The sequence below is a fragment of the Diuraphis noxia genome, unplaced genomic scaffold, assembly GCF_037042655.1.
Source record: "Diuraphis noxia isolate RWA-SAM2 unplaced genomic scaffold, SU_Dnox_SAM2 contig0004, whole genome shotgun sequence".
Taxonomy (NCBI): Eukaryota; Metazoa; Arthropoda; class Insecta; order Hemiptera; family Aphididae; genus Diuraphis; species Diuraphis noxia.
In genome coordinates this window covers 32,952,547-32,973,273 of record NW_028301714.1, presented here as the reverse complement: position 1 = coordinate 32,973,273, position 20,727 = coordinate 32,952,547, and the positions used below count along the sequence as shown (strand labels likewise).

Genomic DNA, 20,727 nt, shown 5'->3' with positions numbered 1-20,727 from the left:
ATACGCCTATACTACGTACGCTGTATAGAGATTATATTTTCAGAAGAAATGTTAATATTTCACTTAAAAAACGAAACCCAATACACTCACACAGAGTAAAGTTGGCGCCAAGTTCATTTAGGCTCTCCTCCGTTTAGTTTAAGTCGGCAGTGGTCTAATAATAGAGAATCGAGTCAATATATAACTGAGGACTAAAACGTGTGACATCACCATCCAATTACTTAAGATTTTATTTTTAATTTTACGCGTACGCGGTATATCCGGTTAGTTTGTACGGCCAAATAGATTTCGAAGAACAACATTTCGCATGGGGCAATCTCTTCATGTATAAATATTTACAACGCAGTAAAAAAAAATAGATAGGTAGGTACGTTCGAAAAATACAAACGGAAATTCTAACAAGATAAAATCTGTTCATTACATATTCTTTGTAAGTTTTCATTGTTCAATATCGTTTATGCATTTTGACCATCAATAACAACGTGAAATTCGAGGTGAATAAGTATTGAACGCATTAACTAGATTATTGCATATTTCAACCTAGTTAACATAATTTAATTTCAATATTATGTATTTATACAAAAAAATTAATGCAATGGATATTTAGTAACACTGAACATCACATAAAAGTCAGAACTTCGTAAAACATTTGTAAGCCATATAGGTAGTTTCAAAAACATAAAAATAGCTAGAATTACTCCAATTAATAGCATTAATTAATATTATATATTACAATTCATTTTCGTAAATGACGTATCATGATATTCACAAATCCAAATCATTCTAACTTGTTCTATATAGATATCTGACTGTATTTTATTTCAAGGTTTCCTATATTTTAAGTTTTTTTATGTAAATTAACTGTATATATTTTAAATATTAACTATTAAGTAACTTGAATATATATATATATATATATATATATATATATATATATTAGACGAGATGTTCATATTAGACCTCAACAGTTTGTGGTGTATCCTAGCTACTTCACTGAACTAGCTTTAAATTCTTATCAGTAATACAATTTCTATACCCATTGTTGAATATTTGATACACAATACATTTGCATATTATGTATATACACATTTTCTGAAAAATATTGTATTACGAATTATGTAAATAATACAAGCATTGCCTACCTACCATAAAAAATAAAAAAAATTAAAAGTTTTAACAAGATACCCAGTTAATAAAACAATGTAATATTGTTTACTTTTTTCAAAAATGTATTTATACTTTGCACCAACAACAAAATTAAAACATATAATATAATAACAGTTTGTAATAGTAAAATAATAATAAATTATTTGAATGATTATAAGACTATATAAATTTAGAAAAAAAAGAAGTTTAAGTATTACTATATTAGGCATTTGCCTATCAAAACGAATGAAGTATTCTTTTCCGTATAATATATTTAAGTATACGTCAAAATATTTCGATCAGTACGCAGAATATTCGAAAAAAGTGCACTACCATTTTTACACAACACACCAACACTCGATACGTCACCCTCGCCATACTCATTGACGTAGCCAAGGGGGTTTTTCAGTGTGTAACTCACCCACCCACCACCACTGACATTTCCCCCCTTATTAAATGTATTATTTACATACGAAATCTGTAAAAAAAAATTGGTTTAATTTATACATAACCCCTCCCCTTTCGTAATCCTGGCTCCGCCACTGCCCATCATATTACATTGATGCTGTGACTAAGTGCAAATAAAATTTTTCAAATGTTATCTCGGTCAATTTTATACCAATAGGGTTGTGCCTAAATAAATACTTATAGTACGCATGTTCTAACCACGCAGATTAAATTAATAACCACATAGAATTGGTTTGGTGATCTAATTCCGTTCAACCGACACGCAGGATGAGAATCAGCTTAATTGCGCTTGGCAAACAAACGCACGCGCATATACGTACAACTGGGTTTTCCGTCGATTGGATTTGGCATCGGGTCGGGATGCACTTGATTAAGGATGTCTCCCCCTCCCCACAAGACCGTCGTGTCCGCACTACAGGTGCACATATTACGCCTTCACGAAGACTCTCGAAACTCTATATAGTATAGACTCCAGTATAAGGAATAAAGTGCGCATTTATATATATATATATATATGTATAAGGGCTATAGAATGGGTACGGCGACAGGGAGAGTCATACCACGGGAGGTGGGACTAGTGGGTAATTCCGGTCACAACGCGAGTGGCAACTTTCTTCGGTTTGCCCGCCGTACACGGGTTTTCAATTAGCGCGTATAAAACTTTTGCCAACTCTTTATGGGATATTTTCTTTTTGTTTTATTTTAAAAGCTGTTGACGGTATAATATAATTCAATATGTAGGTTACAAAAATAACAGTTTTGGGACGTCTTGCAAACCGTTAGTAATATTAGGGGCGTCGAAATAAAAAATTCCATTACAAGTTACGAAATGATGCTACGGATAATCTGCCGTCATAAGATGCTTTTCGGCCGGTGTAGTATAATACCGTAATAATGCGAATGGAATATTTGTCAACGATGATGGTACTGCTCCAGATGAAGATGGCTATCATAACAAGACACCGAGGTACGTTTTTATTACATTGCAGGACTTCGATCACACACTCAAAACACGCACAGTCACGTATCTGTCTATGAGCAAAAACACGATAAAAATACGAAGACAGACATCATAATGTAGAGTGACCGATCGATTATTATTATTTTATTTATCCAGTGTTCGGTTCCTGATATACACAGCAACTAAAAGTTCAGGGTGTATACGCTATATACATACCACATTATACACATTGTTATAGTATAAATAGTAAAAATATGCACTGAATCTAGGTCAATTGCTATCAGATAATTTACCACCCAATGTTCTTTAGGAATAGCTGATAATATTGTCATCTGTATTCCGATAATTCATACCCATAATTTATTATGATGAGCATATGGCTTTATACGTTCAATTTTTTTTTTAATTTTCAAACCTGAGGCAAACAAATCAAACAGATAATGATTTTGTTATTTAAAAATGATTTAAACATTATAATATTATGTTTATTTTGAATCTTATGAACAATTTTTTCTATTTATCTACCTGAAAAATTATAATAATTATTATTTGTTGAATAAACTAAAGCGTATACAAGATTTTATAAATAAACGAGTGTTCCAACTTGATTAAAAAAATATAGTGAAGAGGATCTTAAGAATAAGACAAGGAAATAAAGAGTCCTGACTTATTTTTAAAATCCTCATCGCATAATTAGATTGATCAATATTCAATGCCTGTGTTGAAAAAAAGCCAGTTTCAAATCCTTTCAAAAGAGTTATTTAAATTTAAAATTTCCTTCCACGGGTCACCGAGTAGCAATTGACCAAGTATCACGGCTCCTGCAGCTTACCCGTTGCGAACTTCAAGATCACACGCAACTTGTCATGGTTGTTTGTGTGCTATGTTGAATAGTATAATATTTTTAAAACCATTTCTTATAATATATTTTAGTATAAATTCATAGTAGAGTTATTCATAGTACGCACAAATGAACATCGACACGCGAATATTGCATAGGTGGCCATCATAAAACGACTGACTATATATAGGTCTCGGTGCACTGTTGCGGCTACAGGTGAACGTATTTTCTTTAAAATAATAAAAAACAACACGAAATAATCTCCTTTATAAAATTATATCATAGCTGATGCGTGTGACAGATATCACTAAATATAATAAACATGTCATAAAAATTATAAGTTTGCTATTAATTATATTACATATATACCACACTTGACTACCGGGATTGTCGTCAAGCACATTACAATAATAATAATATATGATGACTGCTAAACAGCTAATAATAATTATACGTAAACACAAACACGTGAACTCAATTTGTTATAATGAATCATCATATTAATAAAATGTAAGAAAACGTTGACTTCTTGAAATCGGTCAACGATTTTAATGGTTATTATATTGGCGTTAATTGTTTGCTTTGCACACTTCATTATGTGAAAAAAACTATGTCTGGTGACTACTAAATTGGTGTATACGTTTGTTATATATAATAATTCTATACAATCCAAGTCGATGAAATGGGATAAAAAAAAATTAAAACTTAATAAAAGTTATAATGATTATTATTATAGAATGAGCTATTATTATTGTGACCTAAATGTATATTGAAATAAATATTCAGTAAATTATTTTCGAAAATGTAAAATGTAAATTTTTTTTTAATTCACGGACGTTATTTCTTGATTTTTCATTCAAATTCAATTTCAATATTTATTATAGTTATTAGTTAACTTATCGAGACTATAATATTGTACAACCCCAATCTTCCCGATATAAAACACTTAAGGCTGAAAAGGTTGTATTGACCCTAATCGGCCTAAGCCCAATGTCCAGAGTCCTAAAATCGAGTTGAAATCAAGTAACATATTATACAAGGAGACTCGTTTAACAATAAACATTAATTATCATTGAAATACTAAAGTTTTTTACATAATTAATTTGAAGTCATAACAAAACAACATTTAAAAATAAATACATATATATATATATAATACACTAACTATTTTTATGGTTTCTTCTATTTTATGATAGCATATATATGTAATATGTAGGTATATGCATAACTTCATATTCCAAAGCAGAGTGTTTTTCTGAGAATTCAAATAAATACAATACATACATAAAAATTGAATTTTGAACAAATAGTTAATCACTTAGTAAGCAGTAAACTTTAGATAGGTAATCAGAGTTGAGTGGCACAGGAGTATACTGAAAAATGTTGGTAAAAAACAACCCTGCAAATCTAAAATTCTAACATTAAAAATATTTTATGACTTATTAACTAGAGTTGGATCCAATAGCTCAAAATTGTATTGAATTGAAATTCTCAAAAAAATATATTGTTACTGAATATGAAAGTAAAAATGCTGTTTGCATTCAATAACAATGCATATTATTCTTCAACAAATAAAAAATTAAGAACATTGCTTAAAAATTAAATCGTCTTTTAAATGTTTTTTAATGGCATTAAATTAGGTATCTACAAAAATATTTCGTAAACCGTTATTAGTTAATACTTTCAAGAAAATGAATTACCATAATAAGCATCAATCTGCATGGTATAATATATCATACATCCTTATTCATAAATGTTTTTTCATAATAATTATTATACTTTGAACAATCACTTTCAACCAATAAAATGATTTTCTTTGCATAAAAATACAACAGTAGGTATTATTATAATAACAAACATCAAAAGGTATAAAGCTCTATAAAAGCAAATTGCTCTGTGATCCGATTATAAATAATGAAAATTCTATTGCAAACGTGATGCAACTAATGATTTTTACGAGACGAGGGTCCGAATTTGTTTTCAGTCCAAACTCTAAAGCTCGGAATCTATCGTGAGTGGGTGGGGCCTGCAATCTATATAAGGTCGAACTGGTCGAAGTAATAGGTAGTATTCAATATGAATATAGTGTGATGGGCCATAATAACATTAAATATATATACACGCAAAATGGTACACTGCACGCGTATTAGATGACACTGCTGACGGCCCATATCGATTTCCATAATATATAGAGACTTTATAGGTTTATACGATGCACGCACAGAGCAATTATTATAACCCCCACCACTCCACGTCCGACGACATCGTTCGAGTTGAGTTCAAGAACATTAAATCTAATTGCACTTTGTCCATAATCATGTATATAGTTGTTTGAATAACAAAATCGTCTCGTATAACGAAATGCGAGGCGCGGCTGCTGTTATATTACAGTAGTAGAGCTGAGTATTACGCACGACACAAACGGAACGATATACCGCGATAATGAAACGCGATATAGTAAAAAAAATACTTGGTCTGTAGTGGCGGCATTACATTAGTAAATAATAAATGTTATGCAGTAATATAATTTCCCGCAGTTTACGGACAGACGATAGCAGAAGGTTGGTTAGTGTATATTATTTTCTTTTTTCGTAAACGTAAAAACCAAATGCTTGTTTTAATTTTCGCTGAGGATTCTTGAAAAAACGTGAGATCATAGTACCTATTATAATTGTGTTTTTGGTGCCTTACCGACTTTATTGAAATTAAATACATCTAAATGTGTCAAAACGACTTTCATATACGATCTAATACCAAAATGAATAAGGAATATTACATATCTATCGTCGATGATCGCCTTGAAGAAGTTATTAATACTGTTTTGTGATTTCGGTTTTGTTATTACAATTAAATATATTATTTTCAACTCATTCTTAACAAACTAATTCAAAATCTCTAAGAAGTCTTTTTTATATAATCATAAATACTACTTAAGGAGTTCAAAAACTGACTGAGTATCAAAATATTGTATGTCTCACTAATTGAATGAATTTTAGAGTTATATTCAGTTCTATGGAATTCTTTGGTAACATTGATTCACTCGAACGTGTCCAGAGACGATTTGTACGCCTCGGTGGCTATAAAAGACAAAAAAATGATGAAGCTAACGACCCTTCCTCGAGAACGACTTTAACAACCACCTATGCCATCTATAATTTTGAACCCCTTGCTTTCGGACGTAGGTTTATATATTGGTGTATGTTTTATGTCCAAACTTGTAAGTATTTCTATGTTATTGAAATCATTAAAATTTCATATCCCCAATACCTTTCACGGTCTTGTTTTACATTCACAATATTTCAATCCACCGTACTTCTTATGTCTATAATTTATAATAATCCCTGCATTGATCGTATCTCCACGGCAATATAAATTTATAAATAATTTTGATTTATTTAATACAAAAGTCTTATTTTGAATCCGTTTAGTGTATATGCAGTTTTTTAAATCATAACTTACATTTTTAACCAGTATTTATAAGATGGTCTATTGTTTTATAGCTAACGAATATCTATTATGTCATATAGTAAATATTATTATTACCTATTATTATTATTCACTATGCCATATATTGTAATTTTTATTCTATAATATTATTGTCAAGTTATTTATGCACGATACGTGAGCCTTCGTAGACGTTTACATCAATAAATTAATAAATTATTTGTTTGCTCGCATAAATGAACAAAACAAAAAATACATTTTAGTATTTCCCGTTTTTTAAAACTGGAAATTCGAAGTGCAATACCAAATAAAAAAAGCGAATGGCGGCGTTTAAGACAGCACGTTCCAAATATTATTGCCTTAGCACGCACACAACCTACTGAAAAAATTGATTTTGCAACACACGTAAATGACTGTTGGCTGCTGCAACATTGGCATTGCGCCGTATTCGTCCATATTTGTGCTGTTAGAAAAAAATTTAAAAATTCAACTATAGACACGTCAAGAACGAACTTTAATAAATGAAAATAACTGAATTGATGGAGCAGAGACAAAATTAGATTTTTGACCGGATTACGCATGAAAATGCACACATTGTTCAATGATTTTATATAATAAACGTCTAAGTTTTCAAAGTATAAGTACCTATTGTTTGAATTGGTCAAGCCGTAAACTGATAAAAGCGATAACTTTGAGAACCACTCTGAACTCACATATATACTAGCAGTCAGCAGACAATGATGGAAAATATGTATGTAGGTACAATGAATGTAATGTATATTATTATATAAGTTTAATACAAATTGGAATAATCCGTGCGTCATAATAATTAAAATTAATAAAACAAGATTAAATAGGCCACACAAATAAATTTTAAAAAAAAAAATGAAATATTATGAGTTTTGATAATAATAAGAGTTCAAAAAGTCAAAGTTTCTTTTTAAAAGGGTGATTTAAATATCTACCAAGAAAAAATGTGCACAATAAAAAATAAATAATATTATTTCAATGGTACAGCAATTAAATAAAACATTCAAGGAAATAATTATTACATTTTCACGACTTTAAGTGTAGTTAACGAGTACTTGGGAGAGAAAGTACAATGACATTAATAACGTCGAATGCAAAAGTTCAAGTGCGAGAAAAAGTAACGTATTTCTTGAGTATTCCTATCACCGAATATATACTTTAAAGATAAATACGTTTTTATTACATTAAGTCATTAATGATTTTTTTTTATTATAGATACCAACAATTATATTGTAGACCAGTGGTAAAAACGTTTAGGTATCTTCGACGGTCGACCTAATGAAATAATTATACAATACTCACGAATGAGAAAATAATTATTACTTTATGACTTCGATACACACGAAAAAACATTTGATACGGTTTCAAACCATAAATTGACAGTACATAATGAAATATGTAAATGTATAGGTTTATACTTTCGCCGCTGACGAATCATCATCATGGCCAATTTAAGAATATTTGAATTTTCGTTTTACACGATAAACTGATTTGTGTTTTTGAGACACGTGAGACCGTGTAATTAGTATTAAGGTTAGAACGACATTCTCACTGTAAAAAATCAAAATTCCATTGCGGTAAACTAAAATGTATAAGTATTACACTATCAAGGCCAATCTATGAATCTTTTGGTAAAAATATCATGGCGAGTATAAAGTTCAAATATAACATTGGCAAGGCTAATCTCATGAAATTAGGTAAAAAAAACTTTTCAAAAGTACGCAGTACGCACGTTTTTAGAGTTTATAATTGTTCAGAGGGATATTAACTTTCAACATTTCTGGCAATGAAACAGTGTTCTGTTTTTCATGAAAAATTGAGAAAACTAAGATAGGACATCATGATTAACCTATCTCGAGCGACTACGATATATAACAATGTATAATGAATAACATGCGTGCGAATAAAGCTGCATAGTTTTTAGTTTTAGCTGTGCGAGGCTATAATATAAGACTTGCATCATGTGAAGTCATAAATGGTGTAGTTTAATTATGATGTCCGATTGTAGTGGTCGTCGTTTAATAAGACAAGCGGACCTTTCATAATAATATTTTCTCGAAATCAATTCGTGTTTGTCAATAAAATTTATCAGACGAAAAAAATATTCGCGAATAATACCTAATACCTATACAAGTAATATATAATATGTGTACGGAGTAACCCGACCGATGATGTGTCGTACACGCTCTACAGCCCAATAATTTTGGGATAATTCAAGGTTTCCCGTGCTCTTACACATCGCTGCTAGGGGAGAGATCGCGATAGCTTTTATTTGCAACCAACCCAACAGCATCCGCGCGCCCGACAATAATATAGGTACACACTGCGCGGGGAAGGTTAAGTACAATATACATATAATACTTACCTACTGCGTTATTATATGTATATGGGAGCATTTCCCTCCTAAGACGGACGTCGTTTTCCGACAAACTTTCCTCGGGCTAAAATATTTAATACGCACACGGGTATTATTATTTTAATGCAAACATCCAGTTTTGCTTTTGTATGTATTGTGCTACGGTGCTACCATACCAGCAAAAACGAATATCATATAATACGCAGCAGTATATAGACTGCCAGTATTATACGTAGTATTACACGCCACGGTACACTATTTGTATATATATGTGTAATCCTACCCCAAAGTCCATTCACCCGACCGTGGGCCGTGGTTTTTTTTTTAATTGAAATCTTTGCCAATGTAGGAACGAAACAAATAAAAAATAAACGAGGAAATCCCGACTTTAGCAGCCGCCGCGGCTACTGACTTGCTTACCGGCTCGTTAGACATATTATTTTTTCCGGAATGCATATAATAACTGCACCGAAGAAGAATATAATAATTCATTATATTATATACGATGTATTGCTGCGCGGGTACATCCAAGTTAATAAACGAACGGCGGCATATTATATAATTATTGTAAATGCAGAAAAAAAAGCCGACCAGATTTTCCGTAGACTCTGAAACTCGATATAATAATATATATATAGGTACGTTTCATGGTTGCAGTCGATTTGTACAGATGTTCGAGATTCTGAGAGAGGCGAGCAAACTATTGGTTTTTATTACGACTTTCTATTTTTTTTTTTTTAATATATACTTGATATTTCTGTTTCTAAAACACATTTTATAAGCGTTGCTACAGTAAAGTTTATCAATTCAAAAATACGGAATTGAAAAACTTTCAGTTATATATTTTAAAATTTTAAAAATAAAACCGAACAATATTAATATAAACCGTGGTAGTTTAATTAAATTATAAAAGGAAAATAATAAGGTTGACAATTTTGTCATTCAATTTAAAATATATAATAGCTTGGACTGAGTGGAATTAAAAACAATAATTTGTATTATTATATTTTTTTTAGCCTATAAATTATTACATCAATCGTTTTAGTTGACTACAAACTTTTGGAATATAATATGACGCGATAAATATTCATACACTATATTATGTGGTTTATCAAAGTTAACGCATTTGACTAAAAAACTGAAACCTTAGTGATGATTATAATTTACGTACGTTACATACCATCGGGCATCAACTCAATAACATAATGCGTACCTATAATAGCATCACCTATATAGTTTCGACAATAACCTGATATCTTATCACAATTTATATAGTAAAATAATATTTATATAACAAAAATAGTACACAATTTTGTCGGAAGACGATAAGAATGTTATACATCATTGAAGTTAAAATAATATAAATATTAATAATGAATGAGTTTTAACTTTTAAGTCAAGACAACGTGCATGTTGTTGGTTAAGTAGCACATTAAATCATAATATAATCAGAGAATAGATGGAAAAGGGTCAGTGGACGTATATACGCTCACTTCACACCGCTTATGGATTAAGAGTTCTATACTGATCGATTTATATACGACCGTGTTGATGTGCAGTGGTTACTTACAGTTGATTACTTGCCCGGATTAAAACAAACTCAACAAAAATAGTTTCGACGAATAATCTAAAATGTACCGAATTCATAAAACTAGAACGACGAATTAAGTATTAATTATGATGGCAGGTACGATTCCCAGCGGTAAATGAATGATGTAAGAATTTAACTTTGAATAGCCCCTTGATTTTAAAGGGGTAAAAATTTATTCGATTCTGTTAAAACACTGTATTTAAAATATTGAGAAATGACGCACAAGAAAGTGAAGTACGAATTATTTTATACGAACGAGGTATAAATGTATAATGTACATTACTACAATGGTTAACAGAACAACAAAATTATCCAAGCAAAGTTGCTATTATATATTATCTAAGTGATTAACAAGATTATACTTCTTAAATTCATCCAAATGGAAAATTGTGAAAAATGTGAAACGTGTGTAATAGATAATAATACAATGATTTAAAACAGTTTCGCAATTAAAAATATAAATTAGTGTGCAATTTGATCACACATATCAGTATAATGATAATACATATTATTCGGTTAATGAGTAAAAAGTATGACTTTTTATCATATTAATTTTCAAACACAATAAATAATTAGTGTACTAATGTATCATGATGGTTACCCATCTAGTGTGTTATGTAGGTATATAATCAGTAATCACGTATAATGTGAATATTATTTTCCGAATAGGTAATGATCATGTGTCGTTGACGTAGGCTAACCTGTTTACTAATATATATTTACTAAATTACATTGTGTTATCATTTATTCTATAGTTAAAATATTCCACATAGTAATAATAATATATATAATACAATATAATATCACTTTATAAATAACAATATTGTTACGCTCTCAACTTTCAAGGTAGGTGTATACATTATTATTATTCGTCGTATATACCTACATCTCAATCGTTAAATTATATTATTTATAGTTGACCTAATCCAATTAAAAGTTATTATTATTTACCTGGACGAGAGTACGAGTTTTTTAAATAAAAAATGTGTTAATAACAACGTTCTGGCCGACTTTTTCACGTAAATCACAACAACTTAAGCTTTTCTTTAAAATATATAAAATACATACGTACTTTAGCATAGTACGTAAGCATATTTTCTTAAAAAAGAACACGTTTATAACGAACCAAAAAAATAACCATTGTGATTATACCTTCGAAATAGTTATTCAAAACAAGTAACAAAATAGCATAGCCTCAAAATAAAAAAAAAATAAAAAATATAGTTTCGTCTAAAAACCACACTTTTTTCTCTGGACAAAGAATGTCACTATCTATTGTCGTAGCGGTTTTTCGGTACAGACAACATGCCTGTGGGGAACGCGACAAGTATGCCTACACGGCTTAGCTAATAGAATATTATAGTCACCGTTGTTTTAGTGGCACAAAATGCACGTCTAATTAATGCACGCGTGTTAGGAAAATCGGCAAACCGCAAAATGCTGGGCACTATTATACATTTTGACGAATGAAGCTCGGTCGTTCGCCAAATATTAAACATATTTGATATTTTTAAACCAATATACACCGTTATCGATCATTGTCCGACTGTGGTGCAGTTATATAGCTGAGGTCCGGATGGTGTAGTCAGAGACCGCGGGCTGTCGTGCAGCGTCGTCAGTACCTATATAAATATATGTTATAATATTATATAAATACATGTACGAACACGTACAGTGAGAACCCGGGGGTCGAATATTTTCTTGTTTGAAAAAATAAAATATATATTATTGGCAATTGTACATTTAACAGCACACACCGTGTTTGTATGTTTTGACCGTAAGACTTAAGTGTAAGCGGAAAAATAAGAATTCATTGGCTATAGAGTTCCGATCTATAAAATGAAGTTTTACATTATATACACTATACAATGTATTACTGTAAACAAATAAAGAAAACAAAGAAGAAGAAAAGCAAGAAAAAAACCGTGAGGGAAGTGAAGTCGGTGACACCGTCATTCCGGCAGTATATGAATAATATATAATATATTGTTGCAGTTTATACGGTTGGAGAGAAGTCTGAGAGAAATTGCTAAAGACGGCAAAATAACAAAAACGTTTTTTTTTCATTAATAAATACATAGAAAAGTAAATACTAGGTATTTTTTGCTTCGTGATGAGTTTTTAATATATTTTTTTTGCAATTATAACCAACGTCGTGAAGCGATGTCTGCCGCGTTAAAGATAACGACGAATCGTACAATTTCATCTTTCGTGTAGTGCTGGATATAGTTCGATAATGTCCCCTCGAGACAAACAGCCGAGTGGGACCCAAAACGATGACGACTGCGATGTTGCATCCAATCAATCAAAACACAAAATTAATTATCAGTTTTGTTGACGTGTTTCGTCTATGGTCGACAAAACAACAAAAAGCGAAGTATTAAAACTACGTTGGATCTCTGTGATGATTATATTATAGCTGCATATAGTATAATATTATAATTTAGCTCAAATAGAATAAACCATAAATAGGAAATAATAAATCGATGGTCTTAATCGATTTACTATAGAATAAAAAAAATATTAGATGAATATAAAAACTGTTTAACAATTAAAATCGTTTTATAAGGTATTATCTTATTTATTTAAAGAATATTGGAAAATAAAATGCTGATGTATTAAATTTTGTATAGAAGTGATACTGTGCTTAACGAGTCAATAATCTACTCCTCTATGTATTATAAAATATATATAATATAAAGCGCTGAACTAGGTAAACATTTTTTGTCCAGTATACTCAACTATATTATGATAGCCATCTATTTTCGATTTGTTGATAATATATTGTTAAATTATACACTTTATATTTTGGCTTATACCTATAGGAAATATTTCATGTAGAATTCGCTACGATGATTTTTGAAATCGTTCGTCAATGAAATCAAATTAAAATGCAATTTTGAATGCTAAATCTGTTAATTGATCTATGAGAGAAACTTGTTGAAACAACCCGTTTTAAAATATAAACTTTTAAACTTTTTCAGGTCATTTAATATAATAATAATATACTTAATAAACCTAAAGACAGGAGAGTGGTTTATTTAATTATAAATCAAGGTTAACAAAACAATATTTTTATATTATTAACTTGTTTAACATAGCATAAATACTTTACGCATTGCAACATAATTGATAATTAATGTCCAGACGACACGACTTGAACTTTTACGATGAAATTAAATAAATTAAATCATTGTAATATTTAAAGCATTCATATTGTATTATTATAATAATAATAAGTATAATGACTATTGATAAATTAAGATTAAAATTATATAAAATTATTTTTTTATAAGGACAATTTACCAATAGTGTTGGTATCAATTTACCTAGTCATATTCAAAATAATTAAAAGTACAAAGTTATAAATATTTATATTTTTAGCTTATAAACCACAAGTAGGTAATATTAACTAATTTTAATAGTTCAATGGGAATTCTTAACAACTTAAGTAAACAATATATCACATAATTAAGTCACATTAGATATTCACAACGGCCGTTGGAAACAATAATAATGAGCGGTAAAATTCAAATTGGTAGTCTTCGATACGGACGATATTATGACGTGCTTTAATATATGCCAACAAGTATCAGACCACCCGCTGGGCGTAGAAACACCGATGTGGCTAAAATAATAATAATATTATATTCCGACCATTTACACGGTCGTTCTGCAATAAATGCGTACGCGGAAGCGGTTTGCCACTATAATCGATACGCGTTTTAGGAATGGTTTCATTTATTTCGATTTACAGGATGCATATAATAATAATATAATACATAATGACACCTCGAGCGACTACCGTGAATTCGAATAATAATAATAATAATGTAATAATAATCGGAATTCCGAATTATATATCGTCGCGGGACCTGGGGAAGGAAGAAAAAGAGCAGCGTGAATAAAAAAAAAAAAAAAATAAGGAGGAAAAAGAAGAATATATGCGTAATATTATATATAAGCCGAGAACGAATCAAATATTCACCTAAATCGATAAATTATCGAATAACGCGAACACAACGTCTCATTGGTATTCAGCAGGTGTTGTTCAGTCACTACATAGACGGGGAGCGCGTTTGTCGAGTACGATAGAGCGACATATATTTATATATATATATTATGTACACACATAATACTATAATGGCGTGTGTAGAACAATAGGACCGCAAACGATGCTGGAGGGGGGACACGACAATAATAATGCGTTTTGGTTTGTTTTTATAGAATAAGCCTCCCAAGTTTTTTGGGCAGAAGAAATGTCTCTTCTATCGAAACCCGCCCGAAAAAAATAAATAAACGTCGAGGGTTTGTTTTAAACAGGCGCATTGCTTTTGAAAATGAAATGCTAGTGGGCGAGCGCGGTCCCTCTCCAATTCGTATATTATTATACACAACGGAGAGATAATTAAATTATTAAATCCATTTTGAGCTGCTTTGCCTGTGTGGTTATATACGGCAAGTCAAGAGAACTTCGAATAAAGTTTAATTGCATAGTGCACTATGCTGATTTTGGGTAAACGACAAAATACGTGCCTACTTAATTTTTAAAACAATACCTTTTGGAACTTACTTTAGCATGCCTATGCTGTAGGTACTATTATTTTATAGTAAAGTTATTTCGTGCCTATATAATTGAAATGATAATAATATTAAGTACATTTCCTTAAAAAGCACCATTAATGATTAACAAAATAATAAATACACGCTTTCAGAAATACATAAATGAAATATACTCAACATAATTTAAATAGTTATATAAAAGTGTCTATTATTATAATATCTAAAACTGTCGAGATTATTTAAATTTATTGAAACATAATAATATTATGTTATTATATATGCATGTGGTAAAGGTAAATAATTTATGCACAAGTTTCAACGTTTCGTTAGCCCACAGTTTTCAATTTTATTGCATAATGTATAGCAAAATAAAAATTACATAAAAAATAATAAATCTTGTCCTATACCGGCGGTAAACTAGAGAGAAAATATAGTTCATATTTTTGAGTAATGATATGATTGGAAAAGCTAAGATGATGTATAATTGTATTAATTCGGGAAATAATTTTTAAAAATAAGTTAACCTGCTTATCGCCAACCATATAATATAAAATACACTATATATAAAATGTGTACACTATACTGTAGTGTATACGTATAAATTATATATTATATTGTTTATGTGTAATATTGCATGTGATTTTAAAGCTATTAAAGCAATAATTATAGGTATTAAAATCGTTACAATGCGTGAGAGATTACTAAAAGCAAACAAAATGTGTGAGCTGACGACAGTGAACAACCCTTGTCCCTTATAGAATTTTATTTAATACTGCCATCATTTTATTGCTATACGGTTAATGACGCGTTCAATTGGCTTTAAGTATTTATCCTGTTCAATGTTTGTGACTGTCGGGCAATACATTTGTTTATAGAGCTTAATAACAAACGACTGACGATTTATGACTCGAGCTTTTTCATTAATAGCTTTCACGGATAAGCAAAAACGGACATCAAATTACTTTATGGTCTTCGAATTGTTTTGAAGCGGGAACATCATACGATTTACAACCACACATAAAATAACCCTCTTATTCACTCCTCGACACAAAAGATTTACCGCCATCATATTTGTATTAGAATTTATTATTATGAGTTTAATCTAGTTAAATAGATAATGTTTATTTTAAACGTATAAAAAAGCTCACTTGTGACAAATTATTGAACTTGAATTCTCGGCTATCGGTAAATTCTTCACCATCTTGATATTGCTTGTCTTCAGCACGGATCAAGTTGCCATCTTGATCTTCGTCCTCGGCCCCGCTGACCACGGGGCCCTGAGATCTTGCCAGACCGTCAATGTAAGATTCAAGAAACGCATCACCTCTGAAAAACAAAGAATCAAGATTAATATAACAATTAATATTAAAATATTATATATAATTATTAAATTATTTATGATATATAAACGTGTAAATATAAAATAGAAGTAGATTTATGTGTCTATATTATAATTTATTAATTTCAAAAATTGTGGTTCAACTTCCTTTTACTACATTGGGAATGAAAAGAATATTGTATATTATAATATACATGTGCTATACATTTTAACCTTAAGTAATATAGACTAAATATAGTTTTACATAATAATTTAACATAAATCTTTCAAGTCATAACTCCTAGGTAGCTCACACAGTTTGATTTAATTTAATTGTATATATCTAATAAATATAAACAATAAAATAAACACATAAACTATAAAAACAAAAATAATGACATAGTAATCTAATTTTAACAAAGTTATTATTATTGTTTCACTAACAAAATATAATATGATAAAGTTTTGACAAGTTTTCCCAATTTCAGCTTAGGGCAATATTATTCCCCTAAAATATAAAAATATCAACCACAGACACACACAATTTATATATCACTACATCCCAAGGGAGGGGGCTTGTATCTGGATATAATTGCTCAAATAACCATTTAGATTTTATCGTTTTACATAGGCCAGGCGTCAACATTATTAGACGCCTGACTTTTATGGTTATCTCATATAACTTTAAATTCAAAAATTATAATAAATATGATTTTTATTTTTTAAATCCCTGTTTCTAAACAAAAATAGTGTTTGTATGCGTTTTGATCAAGAAAATTTAATGAATTATCATAATATATATTATATAATAAATAAGAATCGTTCATAAAGGAGAGCAAGATGCAATTAATAACGTTGCACTGTGCTGTTTTGATAAGCAGGGATTAAGCAACCTCGACCGCCCTTTTGGCGGGGGTTTATTACCAGACAACCCTTTCAACTGAAGGCACAATTAGCGTGTGCGTGTGTGCGTAACTGTGTGTATGACAACGGACGAAATGGTAACCCAAATAGAAACAACGTTCTTTGTTTATCGCCGCTCACAAGTCACTTCGGGTCTCCTACGTTTTGTAATAATGGCACTCGAGCGACAACAAGAGTGGGAAGTGTGGGACGCCACATCAAACCAAACAACTTTTCAATTATCTATATACGTAGAATGAAAAACGGCAGACCAAAAGAAAACAGTGTTTACGTATTTATTATTATACAAGTTAAGTGATGTGTGTGAAAAAAAGTTTCTCTTAAAGATACCTATTATGGCTTTAAAATATATTTAACCTGAATAAAGTAGAAAATATATTTTGAATATTCCGCGACTACCCGAAGGCTGTTGGGGCTTATATACTGAAGATAAAAGACTGGATTCGCATTATGGAATGGATTATAACCCTTTAAAAAGCTTCTTATCGACCGACATGGGCGTTCGATAGATTTTAAAGAGGGTAGAAGATGATATTTAGCCAACAATGGTGATCTTCAGATGTTAGCAGTAACACAAAATAATCGGATTACACGTTACACAGATGCTCTTATAGTTCCGATGTAACGAACTGATGTACTCTTGAGAACATAATTATTTATTAAATCACAAAAGATGACAACAAACAAAACATTTTCAATTTATATAATAATGTATATTGTAAAAAAAATATACATAAACAATATTTATCTAGTCGTGCTTTATTTTTATAATAGATCTATAAGTTCATTAATTAATTGAAGTATAGTAAACCATTATATTATGTGCGTTTAAAATTATTACCAACTAAAAAATAATAAAAATAATTTAGAATACTACTTCAGTTTCACTGATAAGAGCACATTTACATCAGTGGTGAATTTTTATTTATTATTATGTTTACTCGATTTTTATTTCGCTTCGACGACTTGGCTATTAACGTTATTTAAATTTTATTGTTATTTCTTACACACGTCTGACAATAATATAAATAATAATACCTAATAAAACAAATATATTATTCGGATCTAAGAACTTCCAATTGTATACACGTTATAGAATAAATATAAATCTATAGTAAATGCAGAATCCACAAAGCATTGTTAGGTGTAACTATTGTAATATTTTATCGTAACTCAAAATATATATTCATATATATAATGTGTAATAAATCTATGTGTTAACAACCTAAATTATAATTGTAAGCAGTACAATTTCCACCACCAACAAGGGTTTGTAATTTAGATGTAATATTCGAAAACGGTATTTAATAATTTATGTTATAGTTTCAGAGAGGTATTTCAGATATGTATTCTATAAATCATGTTCTAAATATTGGATTCACATTATCCTAAAATCAACTATTTTAGATTTCATCATGAATAATGTAATAGTATTTTAAACACCTAGAAATGAATAGACATAATACTAAAATGATCAGATAAAGGGTGACGTTTAAAATAATAACTACATATATATATATATATATATATATATATATATATTATATACGTAAACCAGTACACCTATGGTGTGAAAAGCATCACCACGAATAATTGACGGGAATGCTATTTTCATGGAGGGCGTCAGTATATTAACATTATCATCATTCCAACGGCACCCGATGCATTAAACCTGGTTCAGAGAGATATCAATTAATTTCATTCCGGAAGGCAAATAATTAGTTTTGTAACCCCTCTCTGAACTGTGCGTTTTAAAGGGAAATTCATTGACAGGAATTTATAACTAAAGGGTTATTAAAAAAAAAAAATTATTGTAATAGAGTTAGATATTGATAAAATAATACACATTTTTAGACACAATATTGTTTTAACTAATATTTTCATAATAGTTTGTTTTAAAATTTAGAGCAAACGTTGAGTATAATATATATATATGCATATATGTATGAATATTGAATAAATAAATACACATGTGCATAGATACAAACATTTATATATAATTTTGTTTATTTATATTTAGTTTAATTTCTTAAAAAAAATGGGTAATAAACTAATAATGTATACGTGATCAACGAACACATTTATTTTCATTAAGACGACTGTCAGTGTAATCATTTATTTTTAATAAAAGAAATAAATACACCTGAATAAAAATAAATGTGTTAATTGCCTACTCCTCCCAAGAGGATTTTCATTGTTTAAAGAAAAAAAACAAACGTGTCTAAAGTTTTAAACTGTTATTACTTTTTAAATTCAACAGAGGTAAAGATGAAATCCCTGCGGGGCATGTTTCCATGTCAAATCCAATAATCCGGGCCACTGAATTTGCCAAAGAATCCTCTTTAAAAAAAAAATATGTATTCCCAAGAAAAGGGTATGCGTTATATTTTTACAGTGTGTTCTACCGAACGGAAGCCAATTTATTGGTTGTTGCTTGCCCAGTATTATGAAGTCATAAGGTAATAAAGGATTATTATATCTGATAAAAGGACAGCCGGGTGGCCCCATTGTCGGTTCCCTTTCAGTTTTAATACTAGAATGTCACAGACAGACGCGTGGTCGCCATGGAAACTGTCTGCGAATCCCTACTACCCTAGTATATGTTTTAGTTTATGCATACTGTATGTACGTGGACAAAAAAAAATTACACTTCTTGCAATCACCCTTTGTACTGAATGAGTCATTTTAGTTACACCACGAATTCGTAACACCCTTTTAGAATCTCTCCAATTTGAATACGATGATTTTTATATGTATTCAGAAAAACCGTATGATTACATAACATAGAATTTCAACGCTAAGTATATACTGTATAAATTATTTTATTCCTTTCATTCGTTCATTCTTTTGAGGTAAAACATCGGGTAAGACCATCAAAGGAGAGATGCCTTATCTAATTATAATAACCAAAATAAAGCCACTTAAATAAAGTAGGATTTTGTGTAATAATAAATAATTTAAAAACTTTTGATAGAAAACCTGATTATAAGACTACGGATATTAAAGATTAAAATAAACATAAACCTAAAAGTTAAAAAAAAAAATTCAAAAAAATTCAATACTTTTCGAGATAATTATTGTGCCC

General features: G+C 29.9%; 1 protein-coding gene across 7 annotated transcripts in view; it reads right to left on the bottom strand.

Moving 5' to 3' along the window:
- spri (Src homology 2 domain-containing protein sprint) overlaps positions 1-20,727 on the bottom strand; it is a 93,775-nt gene that overhangs the window by 10,306 nt on the left and 62,742 nt on the right. For all 7 annotated transcript variants that reach the window (XM_089225519.1, XM_015520195.2, XM_015520196.2 and 4 more), the window contains one exon: positions 16,549-16,726. In XM_089225519.1, coding sequence (XP_089081645.1) covers positions 16,549-16,726 — 178 coding nt within the window. The remainder of the gene's footprint in view (positions 1-16,548; positions 16,727-20,727) is intronic.